The sequence below is a fragment of the Sturnira hondurensis genome, unplaced genomic scaffold, assembly GCF_014824575.4.
Source record: "Sturnira hondurensis isolate 20B ecotype Veracruz unplaced genomic scaffold, ASM1482457v3 Scaffold0017436, whole genome shotgun sequence".
Classification (NCBI taxonomy): Eukaryota; Metazoa; Chordata; class Mammalia; order Chiroptera; family Phyllostomidae; genus Sturnira; species Sturnira hondurensis.
In genome coordinates this window covers 18,745,325-18,768,683 of record NW_028090067.1, presented here as the reverse complement: position 1 = coordinate 18,768,683, position 23,359 = coordinate 18,745,325, and the positions used below count along the sequence as shown (strand labels likewise).

The 23,359-nt window shown below is 39.2% G+C and overlaps 1 protein-coding gene across 1 annotated transcript in view; it reads left to right on the top strand.

Moving 5' to 3' along the window:
• SLC25A17 (solute carrier family 25 member 17) overlaps positions 1–23,359 on the top strand; it is a 44,781-nt gene that overhangs the window by 587 nt on the left and 20,835 nt on the right. Inside the window, exons 2-3 of the mRNA XM_037067912.1 lie at positions 18,127–18,187; positions 20,176–20,242. Of these exons, the coding sequence (XP_036923807.1) occupies positions 18,127–18,187; positions 20,176–20,242 (128 nt within the window). The remainder of the gene's footprint in view (positions 1–18,126; positions 18,188–20,175; positions 20,243–23,359) is intronic.

The following is a 23,359-nucleotide window of genomic DNA, read 5'->3' as shown; positions in this document are numbered from 1 at the left end:
GCCTTACCGTCACACTGTTGCTGCGGCCTGTGGAAGTGCCTACCTAATGGGCTTATCTTTGGCCAGTATTAGTGGTAGAAAATACACTTTTTTTAAGTCAGGGCCAGAGTTGCTGTCTACTACAGGTATGATTTACTGGGAGGTGTGTGCTGGGTTCTTGGGCTTGGGGGTGTCCCACGTCCATGTAACACCCGTTCCTTTTCCTGGAAACTTTCCCCCTTGACTTGGGTAACTCCTCTTCCGGTCCTCATCCCGTTTCTCTGACCGCCCTTTCTCATCTCCTCTAGCTGTCCGCCTGCACCTGTAGCAGCTGGAATCAGTGTGGCTCCAGAGGAATAATATCACGGATCCCTCCCCTTTTAGCCTCTCAAACTCATGGAGAGCTCATGTTCTGTGACGACTAATCACACCTGAACCCCAGCTCCATTATTTGGTAGACAGGTGGCCTGTAGACGTCACCTTCCCAGGGGTGATGAATACTTACCTTGCAGAGTTGTTACGAGACTTAGTTGACACAATTGTTCATGGCAGGGCCTGATTCGGGAGTCTCGGTTTGTTCATTAACCAGAAGAGCCTTTCTGCCAGTGTAAAGACACTGAGTTGGAAGCTCGCTTGACTTGCTGTAGGGTGGTGTGGAGGCCCGTGTTCCCGAAGGGGAGGGAACAAAGAGGAAAACTGGTTTCAGGGGACCAAATCGTGGGAGACTCTAACTCTGGGTAGGAAAGAGAGCTAGCTAGCTATTGGAGGTTGAGAGGATGCAGCAACTTGCTGATTTACATTTTAAACATGATCACCCTGGATGCAGGGAAGCTGTCAGGGAGCTATTATATCATTTCAGGCTAGAGATGGTGATGGCTTGGACCAGGATGGTAACAGTGGAGGTTGTGAAAAGTGATCATCAACTTGGAATATATTTGTAAGATAGAGCCACCAGAGTTTGATGGTGGATTGGATGTGGAGTGTAACAAGACGAGGGTTGATTGACCCCCAATAGTTTTTGCCTTCAGCAACTGGAAGGGTGGTTTTCCTATTTACTGAGGGGGTGAAGGCTGTGATGGAGAAGGTTTTGGAGGGAAATGAGTTTGGTTTTGAACTAGTTACATTTAAAATATTTTGGGGGGTGGGGGGAGAGAAACATCGATGTGTAATTGCCCCCAACTGGGCACCTAGCTCACAACCCAAGCATGTCCCCTGACTGGGAATTGAACCAGTGACCCTTTGTTCATAGGCTAGCACTCAGTCGACTGAGCCACGCCAGTTGAGGCTGTACTACTTACATTTTAAGTGCCTAAGTGTAGTGATGAGACTTGATGAGTTCACTAAGAAAATGTGTGTGATCTGAGAGAAAAATCTTGGAGACTTGCTGCGGCCCGCCGCAGCAAGGGTGGTCGAGAGGTGAGGCGAGGGACTGAAAGAATGGAGAGGACCAAATGCTCTGCTGGCAAATGGCAACTTTATTCAAGGAACTGCTGGCTTATATGCAAACTGCTGTGGCCTAAAGCAAGACCGCAAGGAACTGGAGACAATGTTGCTTTTCAAAGTTTGTACGCACCCTAGAGTTATCAAAAGGGCAAGATGTTCTCATATCCTGAGAACATTAGCCTGAAGATAATAGTGTCCTCATTACTGTCATTTCCTTGGAACATGACGCATATGCCAAGATCTTGTTCTTTCCTTCAAGGCTGAGAACGAGAAGGTCCGGAAAATGTCAAGACGCCCGCCGGCTCCAGGGACCAGAAACCAAGTTCCTCCACCATTTTCACAGTGGAGAACTCTGTCCTTGATCCCCTGTGGCCTGGCGGGCTCCCACAGAGACTGGGCCCCAGAGCACCAACATTAAGAGGTTAGGAAAATGAGATAGCACCAGCAAAGGAAACTAAAGAAAGGCCAGTGGGGTAGAAGGAAAGCAAAGAGAATGTGGTATTCAGAAAGTCACGTGGAGAAGAGTGTTGACCAACTGGGTCAGATACTAATGGGTCAAGCTGAGGACCAAGACTTAACCATTGAACTTATCAACATGTGTGTCAACAAGAAAAATCCAATGTTTACATTAGAAGACCAATTTTGATGGAATGGTAGGATGAATAGTTGGAGTACATCCCAGAGAAATTGAGAAATATTTGCTCTCCTTTTGTCTTTCAATAAATGCCATTTATTGAACACTTTTATTGAGTGCTTTCTATGTGCCATGCACAGTTCTAGGTGCTAGAGGTAGCGGGGAGAACAAAATGTTTTTCTTCATGAAGTTTGCATTCCAATGGGGAACTCAGACAGTAGTTGATAAACAAAATAATTTTAGATAGTGTTAAATGTTATAAAAGAATGGCTGGCAACCTTTCCGTGAAGAGCCAGGTGGTAAATATTTCAGACTTTATATAAAGTCTGTAGTGCACCTACTCAACATTGCAATGATAGTGTGAGAGCAGCCATTGACAGTAAGTAAATAAATGGGCAGAGCTATGTTCCAATAAAATCCTATTTACAGAACCAGACAGTGGATTAGACTTGGCCCTTAGGCCATAGTTTTCTGACCCTTGCTATAGAGAGTGACTGTGGAGAGAGATGATATATTTCTACCTAACCTACAAAGACATTTCCATTTTTTCTTTTTATTGCCTATTTTTCTCATGTTAAAAGTTCTGCTTAAAATTACGCACCCTGAATTTGTTGTGGTTTTTCTTCTCCCATAAACTCTGTTAGAGTATCCAATAGATAGACTTGTAAGAATAATTTTTTTTTGTTTTGCTTCCCCATGGGGTAGTACTGTTTCTAGCACATAATCTGAGTGAGAATTTGAATTGTGTTTGTTTTTTTGTTTCTTTTTAACTCATTTTCTAGAGCAGTTCTCAACTCTGCAAACCTCTGTATTAAGTAAGGTTAAATCACACAACGTGCCCTATTTTTTTCTGCTTGCTACCAGAAAAAAATTCACCACAAAAAATGTCACTATAGTTGATAAGAAAATTGTCATGCTTTTACTTTTTTTTTTTAGAGAGAGAGTAAAGGGAGGCAGGGAGAGAGAGGGTGAGAGATGTCAGTATGTGAGAGAGACATCAATTGGTTGCTTCTCTTACACCAGCTGGGGACCTGGCCTGCAACTCAGGCATGTACCCTGACTGAGAATTGAACCAGAGACCCTTTGGTTCACAGGTCAGCGCTCAATCCACCAGTCAGGGTGGCATTGCTTTTAATGGTATATTGTGGTGATACCTCATGTTACTTAAATGTCCTGAGCATGATGTTCAACCAGAGCTTTGAGTTGATGGAGAGTTAGCTTAGCGTAGTGGTTAAGAGCACTTGGGCCAGGCAGCCTGGGTTGGAATCTTGGCTGTGTCCCTCCCCAACTTTGTGACTTTGGTATAAGCTCCAAGGCTGCCTGGAGTAGTCGCTACTTCTCCCCAAAGGATTGTTGGGTCGTTGTTTAAGATGTTGACTTACAACCTTTTTGAGGTGAAGTTTCATGTTTGCTTTTTCACTTCTTTCCAAGTTCTATACTCACTTGTGTGGTATTATGGGCAAACACATTTTAACAATTAAAATAAACGAATGATTTTGAGTCTTGTGGCACACCATGGGATAATTGCAGATAATCTCAAGTGTTTGGGAAACAGAATTGTACTGTTTAGGGTAATGCTATATTTCTAATTGATAACTATTATATATTAATGGTCTCATGTAAATCTCAAAACTTTGAATGTAACTTGATTTATAATTATAAATTTTGGGTTTTCATTAGATTAGCTTTGAAAGGTAGATTTAATTGTTGATTTTATTAGTAAAAGAGATTTTATTAGTCAAGATTCAAAGTCTAGGGAGAGCACCTGACCATGAACACCTATCATGGTTAGGTGTTCACCCCTTGACTATAAGAGGTGGAGAGTGGGCACCTGGATTTACCATCCTACCAAGTTTGTATGTGCAGTGGGAAAAAGTAAAGTAATCAGCCCACACTTAGGAAAAGGGAATGATGCTGTAAGGCCCAAAATATTAGATATCTACTGTGTCATGTCATTAACAAAACTGTAAAAATCAATCTTAAGGGTTTTATGTAGTCTTTTTTTTTCTAGCTTTTATTTATTTTTTATTGAATGTATTGGGGTTACATTGGTTAATAATTATATAGGTTTTGAGTGTATAATTTTATAATACATTATCTGTATGTTTATTGTATTGTTTGTTCACCATGCTAAGTCTAATATTGCAGTCTTTATTGTAATTATTTTTCTAACTTTTTATAAAATAGGGACAGTAACACTTAATCTACTGGGTTCTCCTTGAGAAGTAAAAGTCATAACACCTGTAGAGCACCTAGCACGGTGCCTGAAATGGTATAATTAGGCCATAATATTCACTTCTTTTTCAGATATATTCTTGCAAACACAGTACTTGTGTACTTGGTTTCTAAAACCCAGTTTTAGAAATCCAATGGAATTGAAGTTTTCTCTCATCTCATCTGGCCATCTCCACCCACTCCCTTCACTTATAGCACAGCTCACCTTTTCCTTTCTAGGTAAAATAGAGGCTACATGAGATGACCTCTCTCACTTTTCTGTTTTTTCTGATTACAGAAACAACTACAATTGTACATATACATCATATTTCCCTATATTCTGCTTGTCTCAGAAAAACTGAGATGTATGCATCTCTGCTACCTTTGATCTGGATCCTGCTTTATCACCCCATTCCAGTTATCTTTGGGGATTTTGCTCCATTAATTTTTACTTCTTTCCTGTAGCTTTCATCTTTCTCCAATATTCGCTTCCTTTTTGCCTTCAAACACGCTCAACCTGTCTTGTTATAAAACCATACCATTGTGTTCTGGAGACTTTGCCTTTCTTAGCTGCTGCTTATTCTCCTTCCCTTCATGCTAACTTTATTTAAAGATTATTCTGTACTTACTACTTCTCTTTCTGATTCTACTCTGACCACTGGAACTGCTCTTTAGAAGCCATCACTAACTTCCTAATGGCTTAGTCTACTGACTCATTTTCCATTCTTACTTGATTCAGCTTCTTTATAGTAGCTTACACTGATGACCCTCCTACTTGAAGCTCTTTCTGAAAGAGCCTTCATTCTTTATGTTTTACTATATAACGGTTACTCTTTTGGAAGGACCTTAAGGAACCATTACTAATTTTAGGGCCCTGGTTAATGTTGAGTCCTATTACTAAAAGAAGCTTTAGAAAGGATATACAGGAACCAAACATTTGTTGAGTGGCAACTGTGGGCTTGGTACAGTGCTAGGTGCTTTTCATAAATTAATTTTCACTTCTCACAGCAATATCAACAATTAGGTGTTGGTCCCAAAATTAAAAACGAGAAATTGAGACATGGAGATTTCCAGTTACTTATTATACAATATGTGTTATAGCTGGGACCTGGCCCTTGGTTTGTTTTAGTCCAAAGCCCATGCTCTTTCCATTAGACACTTGATGTGTTGATCCATTAGGCCTTCTGTTTAACTCATATGTCTGTCTGTGTAGAGGTGTGAGAGTTAGCTTGATATATCAGGGGAAAGACATTAACTCCGGTTAGGTGAATAACGTTTTTGAACATGAAGCATTCAAAAGTACCTTTCAATCTTGGAATTTCATTAGCTTAAGATCTACCACTGAAAATTTAATTGTTTTTCTTTCTTTTGAAAATAATTCTTCTGTCCAGTGATGCCATGTACTCCCTCAGGAGATGTTGTCCACTGATTTCAGTGGTGATTCTGCAACTCAGACAGTTTTGGACTCCTCTCAGAAATTGACACTGGAACTGGCACTGCTTTTTATTTTTAACTATTTTTCATGCTCGAGGGTGAATACGCATTTCAGAGAAGGTCGAATTTAGTCACTTGGTTGGTAGGCTAACCCAAGCATCATTATTTGTACTTAAAAACTATTTGTGTGTGTCTGTCTGTTATTCCCATTGTATTGCACATGTTTGGGGGACCAGGTCTGGACCAGGCTTACCCCACTGTTTTCATTCTGACTGTCTGTGATATTAAGTACTTAACACTCATTTTTTTGAATGTTTACTTACTGGTTTTTTGGAGAGAAAGAGGAAGGGAGACAAAGAGAAAAACATTGATTTGTCATTCTACTTACTTATGTACTATATTTTTAAGGCTATAAGACACACCTAGGTTTTATAAGAAGAAAATAGGAAAACAATTTTTGAAGCAAAAAATGTGGTAAAGTATGTAATAACCTGTGACCCTGCTCTACTGCGCCCCCCACCCACAGTGAGCCAGGTAAGCTACATTCAGACTATAAGACGCATCCCCCATTCCCCCCCAAATGGGGGAGGTGCGTGCATCTTATAGTTTAAAAAAAATACGGTATTCACAGGTTGATTCTTGTATGTGCCCTGACCAGGGATTGAACCTGCAACCCTGTTGTATCGGGACAGTGCTCTAACCAACTTAGCTATCCAGGCAGGATCTTGACTTTCCTATTTTTGTCAGTGGTATCTTTATTCTTGTGACTCATTTCTTTCTCATTCCTCATTTAGTAAATCAGCAAACAATATTGATTCTCTCTATTATAGTTCTTCTGGCAGATATCTCTTTTTCATTTTTTTCTAGCCACCACTCAAACTGATTCAAGGCCTTACTCTTAAATCAGATGTATTTTGCTAGAGCAGTGTTTATATTTGTGTTTTGGTCTGTCTGGTTGGAAGCTTTTTTTTTTTTTTTTTAAGGATTTTATTTATTTTTAGAGAGGGGGGAAGAGAGGGAAAGGAACATCATTGTGTGGTTGGCTCTTGCATGCCCCCTACTGGGGGCTCGAAACCCAGGCATGTGCCGTGATTGGGAATCAAACTGGTGACTCTTTGGTTTGCAGGCTGGCATTCAGTTCATTGAGCCGCACCAGCCAGGGCAGGAAGCTTTTGGGGTTATTTGGATAACTCCCTGAATGTCCCTTGGTGTATTTAAAAATTTTTATTTTAATCCTCACCTGAGGATATCCTTATTGATTTTAGAGAGAAAGAGACAGACATTGATTGATAGGCTACCTCCTGTACGTGCCTCAACCAGGGATTGACTCTGCAACTTTTTGTGTACAGGACAATGCTCCAACCAACTGAGCCAACCAGCCAGGGCACCTTTGGTGTGTCTTTTTTTCTTTTCTTTTTGTGAGTCCCCGCTGGGAACTGGCCTGCAACCCAGGCATGTGCCCTGACTGGGAATCGAACCATGATCTTGTGGTTCGCAGGCCCTCGCTCAATCCACTGAGCTACACCAGCCAGGGCCGTTGGTGTGTCTTTTAATCAGATACCTGTGAACAGGTATCTGATTAAGAAATTTGATTATTCAGAAACATGATTAATTTCAGATTTCTGGGGGTTTTCCCTTCCTTGATTTTGTCATTTTCCTAATTTCATATTCTAGGTAAAATGGATGCTGTTTTATGTTTGTTTTGAAATGCTTTTGTTTAGTATTTGTAACTCTGTTAAATTTTATAAACTTTTGGGAAGCAGGGGATCAGGTTAGAAAATAATTAAATATATAAGGAATACAGAAGAGTAGTGATAGATATTATGGGGTAATAGATGCAAAATATGATATGTTACCAACTTGCCTTTATATAGGTTTATCATAAAATAAACAGTAAAGGATAATAGATTCTCAAATTTTAAATAATTTAATAATTAATATTTTAATGTTTACATTGTAAAATACCTGTAATGCAGTTTCTGTTTCTAACTAAGGAGGTAATCAAACCTCCTGAAAATTTCCCTTTGTAATAAAAACCTATATAAAATGTTTTTTTAAAATGACTTTTAAAAAACATTAATAAGGTGATAGGAATGTAAGGAACTCTCAGACTGGAGAATGAGTAAAGACAGGACCCAGGGGCAAGGAGAGCAGCTTTTGCCCTGCAGAAATTGCTTAACCAGGTAAACATGAAATTTAGATTTGTAGCTTCCAGGGATACAGGGAAGGTGAGAAACAGCCCAGTCTGTCCAAGATAAGACATTTAGTAGGGGATCAACCAATAAACCTGGAATTCCAGGGGAATATGCTATAAAAGTAAATAGGAAATAATCTTACTTCTTCCCAGGAAAATCAGCTATTTCCAAGCTTGGCACTGAATGGGGAGTTGGGATCATTGCTGAAATTTTTAAACCACAAAATTGGACCCAAATTCCCACTACTTGCATGATTTGAAAACTTAAAGCTAGCAATTTAACTTAGAGTGCAGGGCGGTGAAGCCCCAGAGTGCCTGGCAGGTATCCATTCCAGAGGTAGTTATCATTATGAGGTCTAAAGGAATGCCCAGAAAGAAAATTTGAAGAGAAATAAGGCGTTGTGAATAAAAAATATAGACAGCAACAATCATAAAAGGGAATTTTCGGTCACAGTCTTTTTTAAATCCTCACCCAAGAATATGTTTTTATTGATTTTTGGAAAGAGAAGAAGACAGAGAAACACCTATGTGAGAGAGAAACATCAATCCGTTGACTCCCATAGGTTCCCAACCAGAGATAGAACCTGCAACCTAGGAATGTGCCCTGACCCAGGATCAAATGCACAACCTTTTGGTGTAGAAGACGATGCTCTAACCAGCTGAGCCCTCTGGCCAGGCTTATGTGCGCCCGGGACCTGGGTCAGGCAATATTTTTTCTTGTTTTTAAGATTTTATTTATTTATTTTTTAGAGAGAGGCAGGAAACATTGATGTGAGAGAAATATGGATTGGTTGCCTGTTGTACATGCCCTGACTGGGGATTGAACCTGCAACCCAGGCATGTGACCTGACTGGGGATCAAACTGGTGACCTTTAAGTTGGCAGTATGGTGCCTTACTAAATGAGCCACGCCAATCAGGGCTGGCATTGGTTTCTTAGATATGATGCCAAAAACACAAGTAATAAAATAAAAATATGTAAATGTACTTCTTCTGAATTAAAAACTTTGTACTTCAAAGACACTTTCAAGAAAGTGAAGACAACAGAATGGAAGAACAAATTAATAAATTATATCTCTGATAAAGTCTAGTGTTCAGAATATATAAATAATGTTCACAGCGTCAGTAATAGAAAGGCAAATAACAATTAAAACTGGACAAAAGTTTTGAATATACATTTCTCCAATGACAGTGTACAAGTAGCCAATAAATACATGAAAAGATGCCTGACAACATAAGTCATCAAGGAAAATCAAATCAAAACTGCAGTGAAATAGCACTTCATACCCACTAGGATGGCTATAATCAAAAGGACAGTTCATAAGAATTGTAGGGACGTGGAGAAATTGGGACCCTCCTATTTTCTTAGGAGAATATAGAATTGTGCAGCCACTGTGGAAAACAGTTTGGTTCTTCACAATGTTACCAATATAACTGAGCAATTACACCGTGAGATAATTGAAAACATCCATACTCAAACTTTACAGATGTTCATAGCTGTGTTATTCACAAAGCCAAAAAGTAGAAACAACTTACATGTTTCAAATGATGAGTGGATAAACAAAATGTAATATATCCATACAATAGAATATTTTTAAAAGATTTTATTGATTTGTAGAGAGAGGAAGAGAGGGAGAGAAACATCCATCAGTTGCTGCTCGTGCGCTCCTGACTGGGGACTGAACCTGCAACCCAGGTGTGTGCCCTGACTGGGAATTGAACTGGAGACCTTTCTCTCTATGGGATGATAACCAACCAAGTGAGCCACACGTGTTAGGGCAGAATATTTTTTCAACCATAGTATAGAATGAAGTTCTGATTCTACAACATGGGTGAGCCTTGAAAGAAGCTAGTCACAAAAGTTCATGTATTTGATTTCTTTTATACAAAATGTTCAGAGTAGGCAAAACAGAAAATAAATGTGTTTTCCAGGGTTTGGGAGGAGGAGAGACTGGAGAGTGACAACTAATGCGTATTGGTTTCCTTCTAGGGTAATAAAAATGTTCTGGAATTAAGTTGTGATAGCCACACAACTTGTGTATGTCTTAAAAACCACTGAGTTGTAAAGAAAAAAACTTTTCAAATACAGCTAAAATACCTAAAGGAAAATGAATTGCCTTTAATCAAATTAGGAAAATAAGACAGACTTAAAGCTTCCATCTCAAGAAACTAGATAAGAATATCAAAATAAACCCAAAGGAAGGAAAAATGGAAGGTAGTAAAGAGAAGAGATTCATGAAATAAAAAATATAAACACAAAATACGCTGGCATATAATGTGTGTTCATAATTGTTGAGAATGAAAATTTGACTATGGAAATGAAGAAAACAATATACATTCATGCACTTTTAGTAAAATAATCACCCCACCATCCCTAATGAATAGAACCTGTGATGTCATGGTGGAATCATTCTTGTCTTAAAGGTAAGGAAATATACTACACTGTAATGACTTTCACATCTGCATATTTGAATCTCTAGAACTCCAGATTGATATCTGGCCACCTCCTGGACATCTTCAAATAGAAGTCTTAGAGACACTTAACCTTTAGCTAATTGAAACCCAAATTCAGTATCTCTTGCCCCAAAATTGCTCCCCCAGCAGTGTTTACTATCTCGATTAATGACAACACTGTTACCCTGGTTCTTTAAGTCAGAAACCTGTGTTCCTTGCAGTTCCTCTTCCCCCCACCATATGTTCAAATCAGTCACTAGAATGATCCTTAATATACTTGGCAGAAGCCTTTGACTTGACCCCTGCTTACCCCTAGAGGCTTTCATTCCACTCAATTTTGCACTCTGCATTCTAATGATACCAGCTTCTGAATTTCCATAATGTTCAGTTCACTTTCAGACATGCACTTGTCTGCCTTTTTAGCATCCTATGAGATGTTCTTTTTTTAAAAAAAGATTTTATTTTATTTACTTTTAGAGGTAGGGGAAGCGTGAGAGTGAGGGAGAGGAACGTCAACTGGTTGCCTCTCACATGCCCCCAACTGGGGAGCTGGCCTATAACCCAGGCATGTGTCCTGATCAGGAATTGAACCAGCGACCTTTTAGTTCACAGGCTAGCGCCCAGTCCACTGAGCCACAGCAACCAGGGCTAGATGGTCTTTGTCAGCTATGTAGTATCCTTGTTCTTTTTAAAAAGTGCTTCTGATAAATGATTCTCTCTAAGGTGTCAACTATAGGCTATACTTATTCTTTATGGAGTTACTTTTAAAGAATTTCTGGGAATGGACAGTTGCCAACCCAAAGGTAGTGTGATGTTTTCAACAGTGTATGTCACACTGGTATAACATCACCTAAAAGGTATATTAGAAGTGATGTGTAAAATAGTGTTAATAATGTACTGGTTTTCATATTTAATGACATGTTTATAACAGCAGTTCTCAAACCTTTTGCTGTCAGAACCTCTTAAAAATTATCGTGGACTCTGAACAGCTTTGTTTATTTGATTATAACTCAATATTTATTGATCAAATTAAAACTGAGAAGTCATTAAGACGTCATTAAAAATATTAAACCCAGCCCTGGCTGGTGTAGCTCAGTGGCTGGAGCACTAGCCTGCAAGCCAAACAACCGCAGTTCAATACCCAGTCAGGGCACGTGCCTGGGTTGCAGGCCAGTTCCCAGCAGGGGACGCACAAGAGGCAACCATACATTATTTCTCTCCCTCTCTCCTTCCCTTCTCCTCTAAAGATAAAGAAATAAAATCTTTAAAAATATATATTAAACCCATTACATGTTAACATTTTAACTTATTTTCCAAAAAATAGAAGTGACATTGTTTTATATTTCTCTAAACCTCTAATTGACATAATAGAAGATAGCTGGATCCTTTTATCTGCTTCTGTATTTGGTCTTACAATATTACATGTCATGTAGCCTGTAGAAAATTTACTGTACACTGAAAAAATGAGAAAGAAAAAGGCAAATAATGCTATAGCATTCTTATGAAAATAGTTTTGATCCCACAGGCTGCTGAAAAGGGTTTGGGGGCTTTCAAGGATGTCCAGATATAGTTTGAGAATCTCTAGTCTATATTATTCCCTGGTATTCTGATGTCTTTAAAAAAAAAATTACTAGCGGCCCTGGCTGGTGTAGCTCAATGGATTGAGCGTGGGCCTGCGAACCACACGATCGAGGTTCGATTCCCAGTCAGGGTACATGCCTGGGTTGCAGGCCTCTTCCCAGCAGGGGACTCATGAGAGGCAACCATACATTGATATTTCTCTCCTTCCCTTCCTCTCTAAAGATAAATAAATAAAATCTTTTAAAAAAATTACTAGCTTTTTCTCCACTTCAAACTAAAACACATTATGTTACAAAAAAATTAGAGATGCATAATGAGGAAAAGGGAAGCCACTAAATTTTTTTTCTCCTGGTATAGTCATTGTTAAGTATTTATTGTTTGATTTTTCCAGATTTGTGTATTCGTGTTTGTGTTGTGTGCACTTTTATAAGTGGGAGAAAACAGTGAAGGTTAAAAGTCATTTATGCCTTGATTGAAAAAAGATTGAGAACTGAGGTAGGCCACTGAACAGTAGAACTGGGAGCCTGAGGGATCGTAACTTTAACTCAGGCTCTGCCACTCCAGCTTCAGGCAGTCCTCTTAACTTCCCTGGCCCAGACCCCTCAGTTCTCAGGCAAAGGAACTCCACTGCTAGGGGATCTCTAAAGGCTTTTCCAGCTCCAGGCACCAGTGCAGTATAGGAGTTAATTTATTTTTCCAACACCAAATGGTTAAATGCCAAAGGGGGATGGTAAAATGTAATGTCTAAAAATGTTTGGTGAAATAGAAGATTTTCCTCTGGAAATGGATCTTTTAAAATTTTAATTATTGTCAGCAGTAGAACTCCCACTCAGATGATTAGAATTCTGTGAGACTCAAAACAATGGACTTGTGTTTAAGCGTTTGTGGCACAGCTGTATTGTACATTGTAGTTATATCTTCTTGGTATTTTGTATCTTTTAATTTTATAAAAGTGAACATAGAGTCTGAAGAGTGAAAAACTGATTATTTATGTAAAGGGGAATTTAATTCAAGTTCTGAAAAATCATATATTTATATAGTTTAGCATAAGACTCACATACCCTCATACATAATAAATATTTTCCTTCCAGTAACAGCTACTTGTGAAAAGTCATCAGTGTTTGCCTGACAAGGAGACTAATATAGCAAGTCGCCATTGTACAGAATAGCTATGTTTTGGATATACCTTCAGCATTTGTGATACCGTTTCTGGTGGATATTACATTTACTTGTAGGTGCACATAGTCATACTATTCATTAACAAGTTCAGGGTGTATGCTGTGGCAGGCTCTACTGGGTTTTCAGACTAGTCCATGAAAGAAATATTTGACATGTAAAATAAGCCCCATATTAGTACCTTTTTTTACTAGTTTTTTATCATTAATTTTTTCTTAAGTTTTAATTACAGCAGTGGTTAAGAGTATGGACTCTGGAGCCAGGCTGCCTGTGTTCAAATACTGATCTGTCACTTGCAAAGTGTATGACATTAGACAAGCTGCAAAATCTCTTAGTATCTGTTTCCTCATCTGAAAATGGAGAGTATAATAGCACATAACTCATTAGGTTGTTGCAAAGATTAAATACTTCTTAGTAACATTCAGGTATAATTCACATAACAAAATTAACCATTTTAAAGTGTACAATTCAGTGGTACCAAGTACATTTATAAGTTGTAATCACTACTTCTGTCTTGTTTCAAAGCACTTTTTAAAAGATTTTTATTTATTTTTAGAGAAAGGGAGAGGAATGTTAATGTGTGGTTGCCTCTCGCATGCCCCCCAACTGGGGACCTGGCCTGCAACCCAGACCTGTGCTCTGACTGGGAATCAAAATGGCAACCCTTTGGTTCATAGGCCTGTGCTAAATCCACTGAGGGCTCGAAACACTTTTTAATTTGATCTTCATTATATTTTTTCCTTTACTATTTAATCCCGTTATACCCCCTGCCCTCTCAAAACATTTTGAATGGATAAACAAAATGCAGTAAATCCACACAGTGGCATATTATTCAGCCGTATAAAGAAATGAAGAACCGACACATACTACAAAGTGGATGAACCTTGAAAACATTAAGTGAAGTGAAAGAAGCCAGACACAGAGGTCAAAGATTACATGGCTTTTTACATGACATATCCAGAATAGATACATCTTTAGGGACAGAAAGCAGATTAGTGCTCGTCAGGGCTGAGTAAAAGGGGACTTTGGAGGGTGCCTGCTTAGTGGGTACAGAGTTTGGAGGTGATGGGGACGAACATGATGGAGGCAGTTGCAAAACATTGTGAATGCACTAACTGCCACCAGACGGTTTACTTCAGAATGGCTAATTTTATGTTATGCGGGCCTTACTTCAGTTTTAAAATGATAGTTATTATTTGGATGCTCGAAAATCCTCAGGCAAGATCTTCAGGCAACCAAAGCCCAAGAGCCTATCAGTTTCTACTTTTTTAGGCCCCAGTGGCTTTCCCTTTCTTTCCCATGAGTTCAGCTAAACATTTAAATGGTGTTTGTTATATTTTATTATGTATGTTTTTTATATTTTATTTAACAGTTGTAGATATTTTTTACACGTTGTTTAGGTTACTATATTGTTAGTAATGGAAGCCCCCATTTTACCCTTAAAATTTTAACTCTCATATTTAAGCTTAGGATTTCTAACAAAGCCTAGAGTGAAGTGTATGTGTGTATATCTTTTTCTTAAATAGAGTAAACTGTTAAGCTTTTCATTTCTGACCTCACTCCACACCCCTCCCCCTACCAGGGATTGTGGTGAGAAGGTGACATGGGCTTCTGTCAAGGTGTGGCAGTGGTTAGCTTTCTGGATGCCGGGTTTCCTGTGCTGACCAGTGTTCCTACTCACCTTAAGCAGGTCCAGGTTCCCACATTCACGATTACTGACTAGGACTGGGATTACCTGGCTGTGGTTGTTGTACTCAGCTAGTCAAGCAGAAATTCGCACCATGTAGGTTGTGGGTTTGGTCTGTAGTCCGGGCTTCTATGGAGGCAACCAGTTGATTGGTCCTCTCTTGCATCGATGTTTCTCTCTAGAAGCAATGGAAAAATATCCTCGGGTGAGGATAAAAAGAAAAGAAAAGAAATTCACCCCAGAGCTTCCTTCTGCTTTCCAATGCTTGTCTCCACCTTTATAGTCATCTTGTTTGTTAGTTTTTTCTATAAGTGGTGTAACAAATTACCGCAGATTGAGTGGCTTAAAACAACACATGTTTAGTATCTGTAGGTCTGTAGGCCGGACGTCTGACGCAAGTCTCACTGAGCTAAAATCAAGGCGTCAGCAGTGTTGTGTTCCTTCTGGAGGCTCCAGGGGAGGATCTGTTTGCTTGCTTTGTTGAGCTTCTGGAGGCCACTCACATTGCTTGCCTAGTGGCCCCTTAGTGCAGCAGTGGCGGGTGAATCCTGATATTGCCTCACTCCCACCTGCTTTTTCACCTCCCTCTTTTACCTTTAAGGACCCTTGTGATTACTTTGGGCCTGCTCAGATAATCCAGGATTGTCTCTTTTTTAATTTGTCAATTACTATTGACATACAAGAATAATCTCTTTATCTTAAGGTTGGGGATTAGCCTCCTGCTATGCCATGAAATGTGTTCACAGCTACTGGGGAGTAGGACATGCCACCTTTCTGAGGGGCATTATTCTGCCTACCACACCTTCTGTGCGTTTGGGCCTATGATTTCCTCTTTCAAAACAGCCTCACTCTGCTGTTCTTTAAATTTCTGCTCCACCAATCAGACCTCTTTTTGTTTTTCTACATAACACTTTTTAATGTCTTTTTCATCATTAGTTATGGAATGGGAGGAGGCAGTGGTGGATTTCAATTCGTCATCTTGATCTAGTCTTTCTAATAATGCTAGTAAATTTTTAAAGTATTACTTAGTTTTAATGGTGTGAATCTTTTATGCTAGTCCTTGAGGTAATAGATCATTGACCTTTTTGGGCTAACTATTCTCTGTATCTTGGTATAAGGTGTACTGTATATCACTTTAAGAATTCGAGGTAGATATGCAGGGGCTTCTAAGTTAGAAACCTTCAGGTATCTGTTTAAAGCTAGCAGGGAAGAGGGATGGAGTTAGCCCACTTATTTGAAGAAGTAGTTCCCAGGCAGGACTTTTCTGCCTGGAGAGGCCCTGTCTGCACAATAGCTGATATAGAGATGTAGTGCCATGCACTAGGAAATAAATGCTGTAGCCTTAGTAACCTTAGTCAGTGTCCTCTAGCTTTCCAATTCCCAGTTTTCTTGGAAGTCACCTATGAAGTGAGCGAGGGTGCCAGAAGCATAGATTTGTGAATGATAAACCTTTGTGAGTCCAGTGTTTCTTGAGACATTAAGTATTGTTTAGTCCTCGCTAGAAAAGAACATTTATGTTGGAGCCATCAAAGCATAAATAACTGAAAGAGTGACTTTAATAAACATTTATTAAGAATCTGTTATATTGACCCTGGCTGGTGTAGCTCAGTGGATTGAGCACGGGCCTGCGAACCACACGATCGCAGTTCGATTCCCAGTCAGGGCACATTCCTGGGTTGCAGGCCAGTTCCCAGCAGGGGACTTAAGAGAGGCAACCATACATTGATGCTTCTCTCCTTCTCTCCTTCCTTTTCCCTCTAAAGATAAATAAATAAAATCTTAAAAAAAAAAAAGAATCTGTTATATTGAAGAGATGGAATGTCCTTACTATCTGGTGGAAAAGTAGATTCTACTGTAATATTTACTGTAAAGAAAGTGCTGTGTGAGTCATAAACAAGTGCTAGAGGAACATAGAGGAATGAACTACCTACCATTTGTAACCTAATGGGCAGGGAGTGGAAACATTTAACCTGAGTTTTGAAGAATGCTGATAGGATAATACAGTGTTCTTCCCATCATGCTGGCTGACCTATTTAAATATTTAAGAGATCTAGCTAATTTTTGTTTGTATTTATAAAGTTGACCTAGTGTCTAGGCATTGTCATGATTTAAAATATTGTGCATAACTGTAATTAGATCAGTAGCCTAAAACTTGATCTTCTCCCTGAGATTATATACCACCAGTAGGCCTGCACCTGGGTTGAGAACCATAAACCCATGAAGGATTTCATGTGTATAATTTCACCCCTAACTGTGTGCTTGTGGTTTTTACGTGTAGGATCTTGTGAATGGAAGGATTAGTTGTGGGCTGGTAACACTAGTCCTTTTTACCCACAGAAAATAGTGGATAGTAATACAGAAAAGAAAAACTACACAAAATAAAAGCAGACACAGGACACCAGAAAAGATAAGTGTCAATGGTGCATATATCAAGAGAGAGAAACAAGGAAAAGCAGGCATTTGACAGCAAAAGAAGTAGATAGTGCTGGAAGAAGAAATAGAGTATAGGAGCTTGTGACATGTTCTTCCTTGATCATTTTTGTCATTGTGCTGACTTGGATGAGTAATAGAATTTTTAGGGAAGAGAATGTCCCTATTTTATTTAAAGCATGGCAAATAAAACCATTATAAAGAACAATATGATACTTACACTTCTTATACTTTATGATGAATATCTTGGTTAAGCATGGAGAATAGATGTGTCTGATCACTGGATATTTTGCTTTCAGAGCATAGGAGCAGCAGCTGACCTGTGAAAGGTTAAAATCCATTCATCTGCTATCCTCGACATGTGTCCTAGGTTGCAAAACCCTAAGGTTATCATCTTAGGGACCCACTACTTTAAAAAAAAAAAATATATATATATATATATATATATATTCTACTTACTTTTAGAGAGAGCAGACGAGAGGGAGAGAAACATCTGTGTATGAGAGATACATAGATCAGTTGCCTCTCACATGCGCCCTACTGGGGACCTGGCTCGAAACCCAGGCATTTGCCCTGACTGGGAATCGAACCAGTGACCTTTTGGATTACAGGCCGGATCTCAACCCGCTGAGTCACACCAGCCTTTACTGGTTTTTTTGTTGTTTTTTTTTTTAGTATCAAAGAGAAAGAAAGATATTTCTCCCAGAAAATTTAATACCTTTGTTTAAGTACATAACTGTAGAGGTTTAAATGATAATAATCCCAATAGGTTAAAATATTTGTGTGTATTCATTAGAAACATGATCTGACCCATCATCAATAACGAACCTTTGTTCATTTAAAAAAGCTGTGGCTCATTGTCTTGTGAAGTATAATGGCTAACGGCTTTTCAAACTTTTCAGGGCAGCGTGACAGCAATGACAGTGTTCTTTCCTTTGGATACAGCTCGGCTTCGGCTCCAAGGTGAGTATCTTTTGTATTTCTGTTCATTTGGTGTCAGGAAGCAAATGTTTTTCTCTAGGGAGTCTAAGTTAACGTAAGAATATTGTTTCATTAGAGTTCTGTTGTCCAATTTCACTGACTTTACTCATAATCGTTGCTGTTTCCTAATTAACAGAGAGGTGTTCATGGGTGAATCATACCCTTAGCCATTTTCTATTCTGAGATAACTTGAGTGGGCTTACATTAACAGTTTTGAATCATTACAACCCTATAAATAATACCACTTTTTAAAGGTACAGTGGAGAGCTTTGCTGGGGGTAGATTTTTTCAAGTAAGAAGAGAGAATAAGAAACATAGTGGAACTAAATACCCATTGTCTTTGCTCATCTAGGCATGTAGTCCTAGTTTGCCTCTTTTGCTTTATAGGACTGTATAACTTTAACTCCTGCTTGTTTTTTTGTCAGTATTTTTCAACTTGAAATAATAAACCTATGCCAAAATGTACGTGAAGAGGTAAGAATAAGAGGAACTTTGAATAAATTAATTGCTGTGTTAAAACCCTTTTAACTACTGTTTTAAATTAATTTTAGAGTTTTAGGATAGGTAATAATTTCATTGACTCAATTCAAAAAACAAAACATATTTTTAAAATATACAGTACAGTGAAACATCTCACTCCAGTCCCTTTTTCCTTTTTCTCTTCCCTGTGTATAATGTCTACTATTTTTTTCAAATGGCTTTGCAGAGTTTCTTTATGGAGTAACAAGCAAATAAGAATTTATATTCTTTTTTCCCTTAACAAAAATATTCTCTTCACACTGTTTTGTAACCTTGCATTTTTCACTTGACATCCTATTTTGGAAGCCTTCCAAATCAGTGCATTGGGAGCCTCTTCATCCTTTGTTCTAGCTATAGAGTGTTCCATGGTATGAATGCACCTCCCCATTGGAGATTCTTGGGTTGTTTCTTCTCTCTTGTAGTATAGACTTGTTCGTGTGCCACTTTGTTTCTGTAAGTTCTGTGGGATAAATTCCCAGAAGTGGAATTGCTGGATCAAAGGGTAAATGTGCTTGTAATTTTGGTAGATATTGCTGGATTTCCTTCTACATAGGCATTTGAATTTTGCCACCCTGCAAGCCATATAGGTACCAGTGTAATTCTTAAGAAATTGGTTTATTTCCACATTTCTGTGTTTTTAAAATATTCTTCAAATGTTGGTATGAAATTTGAAGTTAATTGAGGTAGGTTTTATCTTCAGTAAGAATGCCAAGAAAAACAGAATTCTCATCCTTTTGAGACCTTTTATATTTTTAGATTAGGAAGTAGAACACAAGGCTAAAACTTTAGAAACTTGAGTTTTCATCCTGATTTTGCTGCTAGCTATGCGTCCTTCACAGCTTTTGTGCCTGCAGCCTCTTCTCTAAAAGAAAGATGGTAGTTTATTTCCTCTCTGCTTTGTAAGATGTTAAGATACAAATGAGAATATATAACTTTGGGGGGAAAAACAAGAGAGCCTTATGAATATAAGAAATAAATTTTACGCCTGGTGTAGCTCAGGTGGTTGGGCATCTTTCCACAAGGCAAAAGGTTGCCAATTTGATTCCTGGTCAGGGCACATGTGGGTTTGATCCCTCGATGGGGTGTATAAGCAGAGGCAATCAATTGGTATTTCTTTCTCACATTAATGTGTTTTCCCTCTCTTTCTCTCCCCCTTCCCCTCTCTCTAAAAATTAATAAATAGCCCTGGCTGATGTGGCTCAGTGGAGTGAGCGCCCAACTGTGAACCAGAAGGTCACTGCCTCGATTCCCAGTCAGGGCACATGCCTGGGTAGTGGGCCAGGTCCCCAGAGGTGAGAGGCAGCCGATCTCACCTCTCTCTAAAAATAAATAAATAAACACATAAATAAAATCTCAAAGAAATTTCTCCCATCACATTTTTTACTTTGGATATTAGGTATTGAAATAAAATGCAATGGTTCGTGAATAACAGATACTCTTTCATGTTGTAGTTGATGAGAAAAGAAAGTCCAAAACTACACACATGGTGCTTCTGGAGATCATTAAAGAAGAAGGCCTGTGAGTACCACTGTTTTTATCTGTGTTAGACAAAGAAGCTCCATAGGAGATTCACAGGCCTACACTCCTTTCTGCCCATTCTCATAGCCTTAGAGTGCTGTGAATCTGTACTTGCCTGATTTGTAAGTACATAGTTATTTCCATTTTCTTCAAATTGTGTGGTTTGTTATTTTGGTTCTTTATTGTCAAGTCTTTCATGAAACCAAAGTTTTGTTTTACGTAAGGTAAATCAAAGAAGGTAACAGTTGTTTAGTTCATTCCTAACCCATGCATTCAGATTATGTACTTCTTTTACTTTTAACTCTTTATTTGTAAATAATTTCAAATTTATAAAAAATTGCAAAACAAAAAAGAGGACAATGGAGACTTCCGCCAAGATGGAGGCATAGGTGGAAACACTGTGCCTTCTCCCACAACCAAGTTTGAATACAACAAAGGTTTGGAGAAACAAAGACACAACCAAAGGACAGAAAATTGAATTATATGGAAGTCTGACTACATCTAACCGTTCAACGGGACGGTAAGAGGGGCAGAGCCAGCAGCGAGCAGGGTCGGGCAGGACAGGGCCCCCAACGCAGGCGTGGAGGCAGCCTGGAACCAGCCTGGGGTGCGGGCAGACCGCGGGCGCATATTCGCGCACAGTGAGACAGACCACGCAGGCCCCAGGGGGCAAGGGCTAACGGCGGTGGCACACTCCTGTGCAGTGGGACGAAAAGCATGGGCCCGGTGACGGCAGCAACTGCGGCACCGGCAGCAACTGCGGCACCGGTGAGGGCCGTGGCGGCAGGCAGCAGACAGGACGCCATAGTCCCTCTTTGACCCCGTCCCCACATACAGCGTCACAACCCAGCGACTTAGCTGCCCTGCAATACCAGTGAGAGCCATCATCCCTCTTTGACCCCGCCCCCACATACAACGTCACAACCCAGCGACTTAGTTGCCCTGTTCTAGTGAACGCTTTAGGGCTCTGATCCTGCTATGGAACAGGCACAAACAACCCAAAAGATGGCACAAGAAGAACTCAAAGTCCCAGAGCCAATAACTCTAAGCGACCGAGAAATTGCCAGCCTCTCAGAAGCACAATTCAGGACACTATTTATCAAGATGCTCACAGAACTGGTAGATGATAGTCACAAATTAGAGGAACAAAGTCACAAATTAGAGGAACATATGAAGGCTAAACTAATTGAAATGAAGGGAGATGCACAGGAAACCAATAGTGATGGAAAGGAAACGGGGACTCAAATCAATGGAATGGACCAGAAGGAAGAACAAAACATCCCACCAGAAAGGAATGAAGAAATGAGAATTCAAAAAAATGAGGAGAGGCTTAGGAACCTCCAGGACATCTTTAAACGTTCCAACATCCGGATTATAGGGGTACCAGAAGGGGGAAAGAAACAGCCACGAGTGGAAAACTTATTTGAACAAATAATAAAGGAGAACTTCCCCAGTCTGGCAAAGGAAATAGACTTCCAGGAAATCCAGGAAGCTCAGAGAGTGCCAAAGAAGTTGGACCCAAGAAGGAACACACCAAGGCACATCATAATTACATTAGCCAAGACCAAAATGAAGGAGAGAATCCTAGAAGCAGCAAGGGATAAGGGGACAGTCACCTACAAAGGAGTACCCATCAGACTGTCAGCGGATTTCTCAAAAGAGACCTTACAGGCAAGAAGGGGCTGGAAAGAAGTATTCCAAGTCATGAAATCCAAAGACCTACAGCCAAGATTGCTTTATCCAGCAAAACTTTCATTTAGAATGGAAGGACAGATAAAGTGCTTCTCAGATAAGGTCAAGTTCAAGGAGTTCATCATCACCAAGCCCTTATTATATGAAATGCTAAAGGGACTTATATAAGAAAAAGAAGATGAAAAATATGAACAGTGAAAGGACAGCAAACACACAGTTATTAACAACCACACCTAAAACAAAAGCAAACCAAGAGGACAGCTAGATCAGGAGTGGAACCATAGAAATGAAGAACACATGGAGGGTTAGAAACAGGGGGGTGGGAGGGGGAGAAGGGGGGGAGAAGGCACAGAAAATAGCATAGATGATAGGTAGAAAATAGATAGGGGGGAGGGCGAGAATAGTGGGGGAAATAAAGAATCCAAAGAACTTGAGACACGTGGTTATAAACTAAGGGGGGGAGAATGGTGGGCGGGGTGCGGGTGGAGGGGAGTGAAGGGGGGGATAGAACAACTGTAATGGTATAATCAATAAAATATATTTAAAAAAAAAGAGGACAATGAATACCAGTATGTGCGTTACCCAGATTCAGCAATTCTTAACAGTTTTTCATTTGTTTTGTTGTTTGCTCATGCGTTCTCCTTTCCTTCCTCTCTTGTTCCCCTTCTCTCTTAATTATATACACACCACACACAAATTTTTTCTGAAGTATTTGAGAATAAGTTTTATACCGTACATCAAAGCCCTTTACCCCTGTGACACTGACATTTTCAAAGGATACAGTTAGTCCTTCCCTTTTTTAAAAAATAAAATGCTTCTCATGTTGAGTTTGCCTCATGTTTCTTCAGGATTAGACTGAGCCTATGCATTCTGGTCCAGCATAATGCATAGATGATGTGCTCTTTTCAGGGTATCATATCTGGAAATATCCAGATATCATATGATACCCAGATGACATATCATTGTCTACCTGCCCTTCACTGATTAATCATGATTTTCTAAATTTGAGTTAGCTGCTGAATAATTTTATTTTTTTTGTAGTAACTATAAGTAGTCTATGAGGAGAAACGGTATTTAATATTAGTGTAGATTCAGAAATTTACGTTTTACCAATGATTTATAATCAATTACTATACTTTGTTATTTTAGTGCTAAAATTGTTCTAGGTTTGGCCAGTGGGAACCTCTTAATCTGGTTCCTATGCCTTTATAATATACCCCATCTTTTTTTGCACTTATTTTCTATATTTACTTCATTTTAAATGTCCTTGCCCTGTGTGAATGATAATGTATTTACTAATAACCACAAGGAAATTGTCTTTCATTTTACATAGTAATTTATACTAAAGGAAAGCAGTAAATTAGCTGTTGAATGTGTATTGCTTTTAGTTGTCATTGGCACTAGAAAAGATTTCTTGGTTTGGGC